The sequence below is a fragment of the Ammospiza nelsoni genome, chromosome 10 (assembly GCF_027579445.1).
Source record: "Ammospiza nelsoni isolate bAmmNel1 chromosome 10, bAmmNel1.pri, whole genome shotgun sequence".
Lineage (NCBI taxonomy): Eukaryota > Metazoa > Chordata > Aves > Passeriformes > Passerellidae > Ammospiza > Ammospiza nelsoni.
Genome location: NC_080642.1, coordinates 23,114,765 through 23,129,947, shown reverse-complemented (window position 1 = coordinate 23,129,947; position 15,183 = coordinate 23,114,765). Strand labels below are relative to the sequence as shown.

Sequence of the window (15,183 nt, the reverse complement as noted above, 5' to 3'; positions counted from 1 at the left end):
TGGCAGATCTGAACAACACAGAGCCCAGCTGCACATGCTCTTCCAGGACACTGGCACATGATCTCAGAACAACTCCTCAAGATAAAGATTCAATCTTCCATGTGACCACTAAACTCAGAAAAGGTGGCAGAAGTTTTACTCGAGGACAGGAAGGCAGAGCTAACATCACAGCAAGCTCTGCAGTCTGAAATACCATCACACACCATCAGTAAAGCACATATTCTGACTTCTTAGTTGGAGTAGAAGCCTCAAGGAACAAAAAGGCAACTAAAAATATATCTGTTTTATTTACCAGTTTTCTAAAAAGCAAAGTCATAAAAATTAGTCACAAGTGGCAAAACCAAAATATATTGCACAGTGTACAGAAAACATTGTTGACATGTTGACAAAATGTCATCACAAATAAATCATCTTACAACAGTTTGGAAAAATTACAGCTTCAGAATCTTATCTATAAATGGAGGCATGTAGATTTAAAGTTACAGGAAAATATTTTAATACCACCCTGTAAATGCAAACACTTTAAGGATGCAAGATTAAGTCCATAAGTAAGCACATCCACAAAATGCTCTAAATATACTTTTCTCTTCCTTTCACTAAGTTATGGTTACAAGATGGTCATTGAAAAAAAATAATAAAAGAAATGAGGACAAATAAAAAAGACGTGGGGAAAAAAGAAACCATGCTAAAGCAAAGAAGTTCAAAGTGGTTGAGAAGTCTTTGAAAATTATTTGTATAATGATGATGCACTCCTTTTATATAAAGCTTTCATTTTTCCCAAACCCTGGTCCATGTTTGTGTCTCCATGTAAAAATGAAATATATTTACTATGCTGGTATAGCTGCACTGTTCCATTGATGATTAAAACATTAATACAGCGGACGTGAACACCAACACTGGAAAATTTCTCATTCACTTTGTATTTACAAATATTTACGTTTGACCTTGCTGAGCTGTTAAAGACAGGCATCAGATCCTGCTGGGCAGTGTTTCACACTACATTTAAATACTTACTCATTCTTTAAAATTGTGATTCTGCTTGTTTCACAAGCTGACACACTTTGCTACCTGCAGAACCTGTCTCCAGTGCAAATTTTCCAATTAATAACTAATTACTTGAAACAAATTATTTCTTATGCTAAGCCAATACCAGTCACTTTTGCATGTTTTTGGTGCCAGATGTAACTTCACATCCTCCCTGTATAGAAAGAGAAGTATTTGTATAGAATGCAAATAACCTTACATTTCAGTGAATAGAAATGTTATCCTACTAAAAAAGGAAATGCTTCCCATGAAAAGTATTTTAAGACAAACATATTGAAGTTAATTGAATTAACTTTCGTCATTTTCCACCCCAAGACTTACAGCTGACATCTGGCAATGTAGCAACTAAACTGCTTTAAAGGACTAAATCAGTCCTTTAACTAACCAACACATTAACAGTTTTCTCTCATGTTCTCTTCCCACATCCAACAGACATAAAGAGCACAGGAACACAAAGAACACACATTCAAGTCAATACAATCTCAGAGGCATTAAAATGAAATTTTCGACAGCAAAGGATTCCAGCCACGCTAAATTTGAGATTCTGGAAATCAAATAGAGTCGGTCAACACTATTCTCAAAATCACTTCTTTTTTATAAGAACTATCTTCAAATGACAAGACACATCTAATTCTGTCTTGCCACATAGAAATTTGATGTTTGTTTAGCCACATTGGAAGAACTGATGGCCAACCTCCTGACAGAACAAGTAGCAGTCAGGTGAGAGTTACCCCAAGGTCTGTCTAACAGCCACTGGAGCATGGCCACTCATCCTCTGTGGTCTTAAGTTTTTTAAATCTTTAAGCATAAGGATTTCTTGAGTAAAAATTTCTCAGAAATTATGCTTCAAGGTAATAACAGTTCATAGTTTTGCAGTGTCCATTTACATAAAAGGCTACAAAGTTGTCTGCAGTCCTCTGTACTTAGACATCAACATAAACTTTAATACCAGACCATCACAGAAAATCAGCTCAACATTCCTCTTAGACAAAAGAAATTCCTACATTCAAAACTAGAGGAGACAAACAAAGAGGATGGGATCAACTGCTATGAGAAGGGCAAGTATGAATTGATTTCCTTGAAGGTTATTTCTTCTACTATGCTGGACCACTTCAAATATTAAGAACAACGCTAAAGAGCCACTAAGCAGAACTGCTCAACAACTGATAATGCTGAACCATCACCAAAAGGAGATTTTTCAAGAACCGTATGTACGTGAGGAGATTTGCAGCACTTCTTAACCCACTCTACAAAAACAGTAGGCATCAATGAAAGTTTCTATAGTTTATAAAGAAATACTTGAGGCATGTAAGTGCAAAATGAGTCTTTTAAAGAAAAGCTATACCATCTTCAACAATGTCCTTACTGGGAAGAGATTGCCACCATTTAAAAAGAGATTCATTCACAAATGACTCTTCTAGAGCAAGAAAAACACATTTGCTTTTTTGAACTGCATTCATCCAGCTGGATAAAAAGATTAAAACCTCTGTGGATCCTTCACTGTCGTTTTGAAGCAATTTTCAAAACAACAGGCTCAAAGGCTATGTTTGTTCTTCACTGACTTGATTCAGGGAAACCAAGTTGTTGTCTCCACTATCTTCAATCATTTCATTAAGGTCCATTTCATGGATTTCTTCATCATATGATGTATAAAAATTGCTCTGTATATTGTCCTCACAAAAAATACATTCCTAAAAAGAAAAAAGAATAGAAGCATTCATAAGTAAAACTAAAAAAGCTTTTCCAAGCACCAGTTCACCTGCATGCAATCCTTGATTCCAAGAGAACCTTTCCACCTGTGCTGTAGCTACCAGATGTATTTTACTCCACAACTTTTCCACACACCATGGTTTTATAAAGTGCAATAAATCAATGCAAGAACTTGAGAACACAACTGGAAGCAGCTGTGCCACAAGGTGGGTGCTGCAGTGACATTAGCACCTCCTCAATTAGGATTCCACTGCAATTCCTTCACAATGACTTTTGAAACACTCACGTGCAAACAGAGCCTCTCTGTTTGACAGCTTTCGTGAAAAAAAGGCCACAAATGATAGAAAGCTTAGGGAAAAGAAAATGCAAAAGGTATTTGTGCATGAATAAGCAAAATACACAGATAACAAATAAAACTGCATGGATGCTTTGTTCTGTTGGGGTTTTCTTTTCCCTTTCAAGCCATTAAAGTACTTAGAGGAATCATACTCCTGATTGAGAAGTCTGATAGAAAAAAGGATCAGTATACTGCCATTCATTCTGCACATAGAGATTTTTATGTAGTGAAGTTTCTGCTGTGTTGCTAAAGCATTTCAAACACAGACAAGGAAATTCAGAAAGAGGAAGGAAATTTCTTGTACTGTATTCACCAGTACTTTAATTTCCTCCAGCGGAAAGGAGATTTATGCTAAATTAAATCAAGCTAGAAACCACTGCATGGAAGTTTAAATTTCTTTTTTTCCCCTATGCATAATTGACCAAGCTTTCATAGCAACAGGAAAGGAAGAGTCTAACATAGGCAGCTAATAATTTAAGCACTATTATACATGCAAAAGTAATTAACCCACTAAACTTACAGAATTAGCAACAGTTTTTGGCAGTCCACCTTGCTGGATCCATGGATGAACTTCAATAAGCTCTCTTTTTTGTTCTTCTGTAAATTTTGGCTGTAGTTTCTGCATTTGCTTTAATTTCTGCTTATCTTCCTTTAAAACTGTTTCCAAATCCCTAAAATAAAACATATTTAGAAATTGAGCTTCATCAGTTTCTGGGCTTCATGCCTACGTGAGGTCACACAGTCAAATACTAACATTTTTAAAGACTATTTTTGTTCCAGAACGTTATGCTTAGAAATGTTATATGGGAAGAAAATGAAATGTGATAACTCCAGCTGCTCTCTGCATTTGCAGACATCTCTGCTGCCTCACTGTCTTTTCAAATCCCATCAGTGGGAACAGTTTTCTTAGAGCAATTCAGACAGCAGCACCAGTGAAACCAGCACAGCTCCAGTTTCCCTCGGTGCTGCTGCAGGGCCAAGCCCCTCCAGTGGGAGGAGAGCCCAGAGCAGACCCTCAATGCACAGGAGATAAAGCAGAAGGGGTAAGATGTGTTAAAGAAGGTCACCAAGAATGAATAAACTTTAGGAAACAGCTCTGTTTCAGCAGCCAAAATTCCCTCTCCCTCCAAATGCCCTACCACCCATCCAAACCTACAAAAACCCATCCCACAGCAAATTTACAAGCTGTATCCCTCTATAAAAGAAAACCATAGAAAGCAAGCTCCAAGAAACCCAAAATGATTTCTTTTCTTTACAGGATAGCTAAGAGCAGGTTGGATTTACACTTCACTTCTTGGGCACCACACTCTGACAATAAGCTTCACTCTTCTTACCAAATTTCTTGCTCTCTGGCAGGCTTTGCTGCTTTTATAGGCTACTGGAATTCCCACCTGTGGCTGGCAACACTTCAGACTATAAAAACTGAGAAATGTCAAAGTATTTTTAAAACTAGGAAAAAAAAACCCACTAAAGTTCTTACAATGTATTCTTTACTTTCCCCATCATGCCTGTGCTTCTGTATTTTGAAAGCTTGTTTACCTGCCCTTTCAAAGGCTTGTCTTTACTGAAACTTCTCAGAACACTTCACTGCTCCCAAGAAATATAAACAAGTAGGTTGAAAAAAGCAATCCAGACTTGTCACCCCTTCTTCCCCTATAACTGCCCTTTGCTACTGAAGTAGTGAGTTTTTTATTTTTTAAAATAAGTTTAATTGATGAGAAGCCTTGTGATTTTTACCTTCTACTTCCTTGTCCTAATTTATGGAGCAGAATGAACACATGAAGTTAACAACCCAGAAAAAAATCCATAAATCCAAGAGTAGCATTCCAGTGAATGTGGCACCTCAAGGACAAGAGCCAAGGACTGGAGATCTTCCAGCCAGACCATGTCCAGATCTCAGCACATTCACCAGGGGCTTCTGGGCAAGCAGGAACAAATCACTAACCATGGAACAGCTTCCAAAAAATACACACAGCTCATTTCAACTCAGGAAATTGACCTAAAAATACAGCTAAACCTAATTAAACAATTTCTCCTTCTGGAGAAGTTCTTGTGTGGTGTACAAAACACATAAAGGAAGCAAGAATTTTTCCTGGCACTGAGCTAAACATGAAAACCAGTTTATTTCTGCAGAGATAGAGATTCTTATACATCTTTCCTCCTGAATGTTCTGCTTCCCCTGAACCCAGGATGTGTGAGGGGCTGTGCCAGTGGCATTACCTGGAGGGGATCTGGTAAGTCATCATCACTGTGTCATCTGTGTTGGCCATCAGCAGCCAGATGGGATCCTGGAGCACATACTTGATGAAGTGCTCACTTTCCTCCATTTCTGTCTTCATTTTGGTTTTATGGTGATTCTCTGAGGAATCAATGCTGCCAAAGTATTTGCTGGTGTGACTAGTTTCACTGCTACCTGTAAACAGAGATTTAACATTTCATTATAAATTGGCCAATACATGGATTATCTGAATGTTTTTTACTGTAGAGAAGATTAAAGAGAACTAAATGTGTAAATACAACCACTATTCTAGTTATTTTTTTAAACAAAGAGTATTTCCACCCTTGAGTAACTGCATTAATCTTCTAAAAACTCAAATTCTTAAATAAAATCTCTAGTAATTTTCAACAGAATAATCAGCTAACTTTAATTTAAGAAGGAGTATGGTCTTTTTATTATTCCTTTATACCTGCATATCTTAATGCCTGTTTTACACACACTTAGAAAAGGTTTTATTCTGTAAATCAAACACAATTGAAAAACATTTGTACAATGCAGTAAGAAAGAAATCAAGACTAAACCATGCAACAGGAGTGAAGATAAAGCTTTTCACTTGCTGTTCACAGTGTTTGCAATACCTCAAACTGCTCAGCAATGCCAGTTGGGCTGGGGCTGCCTGAGTTACCTGTTCTGCTCCCTGACATGCCACAGCCATTGGACCCAGAGCCCAGGGACTCAGCAGCTGCAGACACACCACTCCCTGAGGAGGCTGAGCCAGTGCCTGAGCAGGCATCCTCCTGCAGCAAAATGTCAAGCAGGACACTGGACATGGAGAGCTCATCGCTGTTTTGAGCATCCATTGGAGATTCAGCCTAGTGATAAGGAGAAAAAATAAAATTAAAAAGCCCAAACACCAAAAATCGAAGCTATTTATTACTAAATGTAATAGCTTTGTTACTTTAAATTAGTATATTCTCAGAAATTATGCTTCAAGGTAATAAACAGTTCATAGTTTTGCAGTGTCCATTTAAATAAAAGGTCACAAAGTTGTGAGCACTTCTCTATACTTACACATCACCATGTATTTTAACCCAAGACCATCTTACAAAATTAGCTCAACATTTCTCTTAGGAAAAAAAAATCCTACATTCAAAACTAGAGGAGACAAACAAAGAGGATGGGATCAACTGCTATGAGAAGGGCATATGAGACAGGCTTCATTTATTAATCCATTTATTACTAAATGTAATAGCTGTATTACTAACCACGTGAATGATTAGTAATAAATCCATTTCACTTCATATTCCAATGTTGACATGATTATTCAAAGACCAATAACATATGTCAAGGAATAATGAATGGAGTGACAGGCAGACAGGGGGTCCTTCAGTGAGACCAATTGAATTTCTCTTCAAAAAATTAATAATATAGTTTCATAAGAATGTAAGAAATGTATTTCCTGTTCACTTGCACTAATTTTTAACTGAATCAAAACTTGTCTGCAAAGTAGTTTCAATATTGAATATGAGCAATTAAAGCTGAGAGAACTTAGCAAAACATGTAATAATGGAAAGAACTGACTTTACCCTGAACACATTCCTGAATAATGGAAGGAGGCAGCCAAGAAAAATATAGGCTGCTGCTCCATCCCATCAGCATTTATAATGATATTCTTATGGTGCCTTTAGAAAGCACAAATAATAGTTTACATATTTCTACCATGGAAACCTTTACAGACATATCACTCCAGCTCAATTTGTTTGTTAGACTGATTTATCAAACTGAAATGAGCCACAAAATAAAAAGCCCCTTGAAGTTACCAAATAGCTCAGCACAGTTTCAGTGCAACAAACAAAACAAAAATGAAGTTACGGTCTGCAAGAAATGATGAATTCTTCATTTACTTTGGTTAGTTGTTTGTAAACACAGATGTGGTTTTAATTTAAATCAGCTTCTTTCAGACCACTTACAGATTGTTTTTCCCATGCACACAAATTCACTAGCACAAACATTTTTGCTAAAAATAAAGTGCTAGTTTATTTCAGTGGTTTTCAATGGGCTTATCCATATTCTTATTTTCTTCAATGAAATGGAACAAAACTCTTTCAGGGTACATTTCAAAGCTTCCTAGTGTAAGTTTAGAAGAATGATGAGGTAGATTTAATTTTTCAAGGTTGAGGATATTCTAATGTTTGGACTTAACGTTTTGTTCGGTTTGCTCAAGTTTGAATTTACCAACTACAACTGTGAATTTACCATAACAATTGTAATGCTCCAAGCATTATATAACTTCTGTCTATTATTACCAAGTTGCCCTGGAAGGGAAAGGACTGGAAATGATGCAGCAGAGGCAGGAGAAGGAGTGTGACCCAGACTCACAGGTAAGGATTCCTTCCCGCTGCCGTTGTCTGCTGTGCTGATGTTGCCCATGGCTCCCTCCTCAGCCAGAGCTCCGTGTAACCCTGCTGCAGCCCCGCTCTCTGCAGTCTTTGTGGTTTCCTCCAGCTGCAGGAGGTTCAGGGGAGAGCTGCACCTGGACTGGAAGAGTGGGGGTGAAGCCTGGTCCTGAGGAGGCGGCGACTGCGGAGTGCAGGAACGGGAGAGGTCCTGGCGGGGCTCAGGAGCCCTCTCGGGCTCTGCTGGGGGGTTGTACTGGAATGGCTGTGCTGGGAAAAACGCCTGCTGTGGGAAGGGGCTGCCTGTGGCAAAGGGGGGCTGTGCTGGGAACACTGGCTGCGAGGAGAAGGTAGCATGGCCAGGGAAGTTGGGCTGGCCGGGGTAAAGCGTTTGAGGTAAGTTATTGTTCATCTCCGGGTACATGTAGTTGGGGAGCACCAGAGCCACCACAGGGGTCATGAAGGGTGCAGAGAACTGGGATGGCCCCACAGGACAAGTGTTTGCAGAGTCTGGCAAGTGATTGAAACCAGAGAGTGACGTTTCAGGAGCCGGTGGCACCGTCCCTGCTGCTGGGAAAACGGGAAGGGAATAGGCAGGCATGACAGTGGGGAAGGACACTGCTGAGTAGCTGGCCTGGGACGTCTCTGATGGTGACCAGGCTGTGGCATTTAACCCTTGCAGGGGGAAGCGGTGGGGGAATTTAGCCCCAGAAGTTGTGCTGTCTGAGGATTCCTGCGGTTTGATGCGCTTGGATTTCCTGTTCTTCCCACTCTTCTTCCACGGCTGATCCGTTCCTGACGTGGCGTTTCTCTGTCCACGGCCACCTGCAAAAGGAGAAGGTGTAAGAAAGGTTGTAAGAATGCAGCTATACAGCAGCTTTATAACTATTTAAATTAAAAAATTAAGATAAAAATCTGAAAAAAATGCTTAGCAGTGTCTGATTTCTGTTCCAAGTCAAGTCACTACCCAAATGAGAACAAAGATCATATCAAGCACTTCTGAAAATGCCATCCAGAGCTCCCAGGCCTAATAAACAAAACAATCTCACCACTACTGCTAGTCTCTGCCATTTCCATCCTGCTGATCACAGTATTACCTTAAAGGCAACAATTATCAGATTGTCTCACCAATTACACAACAGTGGAATGGGGAAAACTGGGAAACAAAGGAGCTGAAAACAAAACAAAACCACAAATCTGAACAAAACACAGATGGCAAGACAGAAGGAAAAGAAAAGCAAGGGAATACAAGCACAGATACAGTAAAGCAAACATTCTAAAGAAGGTTTTTTTGTCCCCTGAGAATAGATGCATGACAGTAATCGTATAGAGAACAGACAAAAATCAAAATATGAGTTACTAAAATGTCCATTGTGACACTAAAAGCAATATTCCACTTTAATCTTTGAGCAAGATTTGTCAGAACATTTTTCTGCCAGTTTTGAAAATAGCATGCAACTGTCACTGTACACACTGGCCCCACAAAACCACTAAAAATAGAAATGCTCTCCCAACAGGATTTATTTTCTATATAAATACAAGTTTTATGGTGAAAACTATTGCCATACCACGTTCAGCAGGCCGTCCTTTTGGCTTATCTTGTAAGTAGTAATTGCAGTGTGATTGAAAAATATTAAATCTCTTTATTTCTTTGAATTTGTTCAAGAAGCTCTGCTCCTCTTTTTGTGTATGCACTGCAAGCACTTCCTTTGTAAGTCCCAGTTTTTTAAATGGCTCCTTCTCTTGATTTATGTGTGCTGAGCTGGATGGAGGAGCAAGAAGTTGGCCATCTATGATTTCTGCTCCACTTGGACCATCTTCTATCATTTCTACAGGAACAGAAGGCAAAATACTCAAGATGAAGCAAAGAAAACCCTGGTTTATGCATTTTTAAGGTATTACAATTCTGTAATAATTTTGCTGCAAGTTTAAGATTACACATTCCATCCCTATTTATTCTATTTCCTAAGGCCACCTTGGCTAGAAGAAAATCTAAATCATGAGCAGACATCAGTTGTTCACATGTCTGAAATTTGAACTTGCTAGCACTTGTCATCTTGAAGAAAAAAATATTAGCAAAATCCTACCTAATTCAGGTTGTGTTTTTTTGTCTCCAACATGAACAATGGTGCTGCTGTAGCTGCACTGACTGGTGAGGGACACAACACTTTCAGGCTTGCCAGGTAAAGCCAAAGATGTTAAGTGAGCACCAACCACTGGGGGACCACTCGATTTACCAGATGCCTTCAACACAGCAGGATCTGTTAAAAGAAATAAAGCTGCAGCTTACTGAACATAAACAAGAGCAAATTCAAGTTACATGCTGCTAGGGCTGCAAAGCAGTAAAGGCCAAAGTGTGCTTGACAAGACAAAAAAGTGAACTTTTTACTTTATACATTCCAGGAATAGAATGACTGTGGAGCAACAAATGCAATCCTCTAAGCCTATACATACAGCCAAACCAAACCTTTTCAATAAGGGATATTTTGCTCTTTCTCTGGTCTTTCATGGCCCAATTTTGGAAGAAAATGTCTAGCCTCTTTCAGCCCAAGAGTTAGCTGGGCTCCCACAGGGTTGTACACTGATTTCTTTCATTAGCTGGTTACTGTAAGAGCTTTGTTTTGAGCATGCAGCTACTTAAAATTCTCTCCCCTGAAAGCTACACGCAGTAATCCAGCAGAGGTCAGAGCAGTGCCTCACAAAACAGCATTAAAACATTCCTGCTCTCATAGGAATACTTCCATAACACATATTTAAGATCTAAAGTTTGCCTTTTTCCTGACTAGTGACTTCATCTGTCTCAGCAAAGAGCTGGTGACCCACCTCATCCCCTGCCCACCAGAACCACAGAGACTCCAAATTACAGCATTTCAATCCCTGCTGGAGGACTCTGCTCCTGGTCTACTGATACCTTCTAATTTGATTCTAAAAGCTGCATTAGAACTTCTTTTTGAAGCTCATCAAATAGCCAAGATCATTCCCACAACCAATTTTTGAGAAATTCCACTGGACACTATGCCTTCAGCCTCATATAATGACAAGGTAGAATGAGCCAATCTCTCATTTGCATGCAGTTCTTTACCAATCTCACAGTCCTTGGATTAACCAGTTACAAATCTTCACTCAGTTCCCCATCCAGACAAGGGACTATGTAAATACTACATCTAAGGCCTAAAAAATGAACTGAATGTTTCTGTCTGCAGCAGACTTTTCAGACAGCTTGCCTCAGTAATCCCCAGCTTTTTGTCTTAATGGATGAACACTGGGTTCTAGTATCTTACAAAACACAGAACACTCCAATTCTGCATTTGACCTTCTCTTGTTCCTCTTTTTTAAGCAGAAAACTAAGATGAGTATTTTTGTTGCAATTAATTAGCTGCTAGGTTCTTCATCTGATTGCTCTTACAAGTCCTAACTGTGAAATAAACTTCCTACATTTCATAATGATTCAAGTCCTGAACCTCAAGATCCTACTGTATTTTGCACAGTACAAATTAAGTTTATTGCATCTACAATTCAGATATGCATATGATATGCATCAACTACTCAGTATTTTAATTGTAAGGAAGGTATTAATGCTAAAAGTTAAATCACCAACATCAAACCCTGAGAAAGAAGCTATGAGGTCATGCCTAAGATACACTTGTCATTATTCTGCAAAGAAGTAGCATCCAACTGCCTGCCAGCACAACTCAGCTATGAGAAAGCTGTGATGTAGAGTTACCTCCCAAAGGCTGGATAGAATTATCAGCTGCTTTTGGTTCATGAACTCCAGAACTCAGTGATGCAACACTAGTTGAAGGCTCACATTTTCTTTTTGCTGTACCAGGCACATTACAACTCTCCAAGTACCTAAAATACAAAGATTTAGCAATATTAGACATACTAGTCCTGTGTGCAGAGGTCAAGAGTAATTTACTCACAGGTTACTCACCTGATGACACTGTCCAAACAGCTGATCTGCTGATAGGAATACACAGGTTGTTCTTTCCAAGCCAACTCTTCAGTAGTCACATTTTTTGGAGCAACTGCTCCTGCAGTATCCTTTCCCCCTGCACCTTTCACCTGGCCACCAACAGTATTCTGTTTTTCTGTGGAAAGAGATACTGCTACTATGCAATTAAGACATTAAATCCTTACAAACTCCCCTAAAAGCAACAGCAGTAAAGGTTTTTCAGTTCTACATGTTTGGCAGGTCACAAATTAACCACTGTAATGCATCAATAAATGAATATTAGGTAAACATTTTCCTGTCCTTATGGGTGCTTGGAGTTATAAAGTTTAATTAGATTGCATATGGATCCAAAGGGAATAGACACTATGGCTGTAAGAAAATATATACAATTAGGGTTGAAACACACTCAGGATGAGGACAACTCTAGTGCCCACTTAAATGATTTCAAGACAACAGCTTTAGGCCATGCCTTAACTGTGTTACACCACTATTGATTCAATACAGCCAAACACAGGATTTTCCTGGGCACAGTAGAGAGACACAGGACAATAAAATCTGAATTGATAAAATGCTGTCTTTATGCATTGAATAGAGCTCAACTATAAAAAAGTCCTGCTGCCATATTATCCAAGGTACCAGCACAGGAGACTAAGAACTGATCATATCTTACCTGCCAGAGACTCTTTCTTGTAGTCCAGTTTTGCTTTACTGTCAGTGAAAATATGCTGTCCTTTATTCTTGACCTTACGGGCATATTGACAAACCTCCTGAAAGAAGTTTGGGAAGAACAAGTTATTTCCAAATTTTGACATAAAACATCATGCACAGTGATTCCTCAGTAGACTAAATCTAACCTCAGTTAATCTCTATCTTGCAATTACTTTGATCACAGGAGAAATATGTATATATACAATTTTATTGTGCAGCTGCAGAAATCTGGAGTTGGGAAGGGAAGAAATTTAAAGTATGTTTCCTGCAAACAATTACTCTGTGTTTCTTTTAATCTGCTTGAATAACTTGGACAGGAAAATATAAAATATCCATTACAAAGATGACTGCAGGAAAAAACTAAACCTATCACTTGGTAAAAAACCCTAGAAGTCAAACCAAGCACTGACAGGATGTTACAGAACTGAACTGTAACAGCCTTCACTGTCTGTGGAAATAGTGAAGGAATGCCAGGCATCCATTTCCCTGTTAAATAACAAATCCTGAGACTTCATCTGCTTACTCCACCAGTGTTTAAGAACTGAAAGCCAGGAAAGTGACCACCTTGGCAAGAGCAGGAGTCTGCAGAGTCTGATCACAGAAGCGCAAATCAGATTTGGGAGAATTAGCCTACAAGCAATACAACTTATCAAGGAAAATTTTTGGCTTTCAGAATTAAACGCGAAGTAAAGTTCTAAGCACAAACTAGAAAAATTGTTTTATTCCATTCAATTTATTTCATTCTATATAAATGCTGTATTTTTGCAACATTAAAAGTGATCAGGGTTTAGCTATCCCTTAGTTCTGCAGGTATTGCTGCATTTAATCTTCTTACTTTCATTTGAGAAAACAGTAATTACAGACTTTCCCCTCCCAAAAGAAACTGCTTTCACATATCTGGCTGGTTTTCCAAGAAACACAGCATATAACATGTAACAGACATTAGATTAAGTGAACACACTGTACAGGTTTAAATTCTCTATTAAACTGACTTTCATGTCTATCACTGTTCTTCAGTACCCTGAGGCTTCATTTACATCAGAAATGCTTATTCCCTCAGACAAAAGGGTTTTTCTGTATTAAACAAAAAAAGAAAGATGGCATTTTCTTTATCCTTTCTCGTATTTCTAATTTGAAAACATTATTCTAAAAGGTAAAAATCCCCACTTTGTTTTGTGCCACATAGTTGAATGAGAAAAATCAGAAACCTACTGGTTTATCCTTATGAGTGTCTTCATTATTATTTCCTGTGCTGTCACTGGAGGATGCCACACTCATCAGGTGCTCATGTGAACCATTGCTACCCAGACTCCCATAGCCACTGGATCCACTGTTGTGTACAGGCTGTTAAAACAACATTAAAAAAAAAAAAATACATGTATGTATGTACTGTATACACACACCCACCTCAGGACACCAGTAATTCCATGTCAGGAAAAGCAATTTTATTTTATTTTATGCTGGGTTTTTTGTTGTTTGGGGTTTTTTTCTGTGGTTTTATTTTTTTGGTTTTTTTGGGGTTTTTTTGGGGTGGGGTTTTTTGGTGGGGTTTTTTGTTTTTTGGGATTTTTTTTTGGTCTTCTTTTGTTTGTTTGTCTGGAGGACTCCACAAGTACACGAAATTCTTATGATATCAACTGGAGCTGTAACATACTTCAGTAAGTCTTGTGTGGTAATGATGAGTGCAAGGAATTCCCAGGATTGCAGCCAACAACTCCAGTAGATAGAAGCAGCTACAGCCAAGGTGACAGCAAGACAGAGGCTGTCCCAGCAGGATGTGAGCAGGGAAGGAAGGGGCAGAGCCCCTGCTGTACCTGCAGGAGCAGCCTGTAGATCTGCTCTGTGATCTCCTGGACACTGGGGTGCAGGATCCTGTCCTCTGTGTAGTTGGGAGCAGCAAAGACATCTTCATTTAAGGGACCCCTGCACAAACCAAACATACACCAGCTCATTGCAAATGCAAGTGTTTCAACCACAGAGACCACTTTCAATTTACCACCTCCATATCCTACTCAGAATTTAATGCTTATTCTGTTCCCTCATCTTAAGGATCTCTACGCAAACCCGAGGGAAGTAAAAACAAAAATATCCCGACTTACGTCCTAACTTTGTGTCTGCCAATAATAAATGAAACTTTTCGACTCCAAGGGTTGATGAAACTGGACCAGCTGGTGTCCATGGTGATATAATCTCCATTCCTAGTGCAAAACCTGATTGGTGAATAGTCAAAAGGCTGCCCTCCATACTGAAGAACTGCAATGAAGGAATCAAACAGAAATTTCAGATTAAAGTTTGCACAATTCCACGTAACAATTCAGGATTTTGCAATGAACTGTACATTCAATATACTTCCTCTTTATGGAGGAAGATGACACTTGAGGGAAGAAATACTGGGTACATTGATACATTTAGAAATTCTGAGCTACCAGAATAAGCAGATCTTCATAATTTACTGGACTATGGTCAAGAAAATCACCTTTAGAATACAACAAACTAAAGAAGGCTGAAGAAGTGGCTTTACAAACTCTTCTCCATGAAATAAGAAAGAGTAACATGTAAAATATGACAACTTCTATCACATCATTCTCATACTTTTCTTTATACTTTTTCATTCATTTCATACTTTTATGTATGAAATATTAATTTATAGTCCATTTGTTTACAATAGATATATATGCTTCTTAGAAAGTACAAAACTGAGTCATTTCTCATTTTCATGGATTTGCATTAAGAATCAAGTTGTGCAGTAAAAGATTCAGTATTTACTTCTGGAAAAAATCAAAGTCACAATAAAGTTTCTCCGACTACTTGTTGA

General features: G+C 38.6%; 1 protein-coding gene across 14 annotated transcripts in view; it reads right to left on the bottom strand.

The window, feature by feature from the left end:
• Window positions 1-268: 268 nt before the first annotated feature.
• PER2 (period circadian regulator 2) overlaps window positions 269-15,183 on the bottom strand; it is a 49,488-nt gene continuing 34,573 nt past the window's right edge. For 12 of the 14 annotated variants that reach the window (XM_059478833.1, XM_059478838.1, XM_059478836.1 and 9 more), the window contains 13 exons: window positions 14,468-14,621; window positions 14,183-14,291; window positions 13,581-13,712; window positions 12,331-12,427; window positions 11,640-11,796; window positions 11,430-11,557; window positions 9,793-9,966; window positions 9,274-9,534; window positions 7,689-8,530; window positions 5,995-6,181; window positions 5,312-5,504; window positions 3,612-3,762; window positions 269-2,735 (listed from right to left, as the gene is read on the bottom strand). In XM_059478833.1, the coding sequence (XP_059334816.1) occupies window positions 2,586-2,735; window positions 3,612-3,762; window positions 5,312-5,504; window positions 5,995-6,181; window positions 7,689-8,530; window positions 9,274-9,534; window positions 9,793-9,966; window positions 11,430-11,557; window positions 11,640-11,796; window positions 12,331-12,427; window positions 13,581-13,712; window positions 14,183-14,291; window positions 14,468-14,621 (2,735 nt within the window). In that variant the 3' untranslated portion in view covers window positions 269-2,585. Of the gene's footprint in view, window positions 2,736-3,611; window positions 3,763-5,311; window positions 5,505-5,947; window positions 6,182-7,615; window positions 8,531-9,273; window positions 9,535-9,792; window positions 9,967-11,429; window positions 11,558-11,639; window positions 11,797-12,330; window positions 12,428-13,580; window positions 13,713-14,182; window positions 14,292-14,467; window positions 14,622-15,183 lie in introns of those variants that run through there. The other 2 variants (XR_009419049.1, XM_059478845.1) reach the window with 2 other exon arrangements.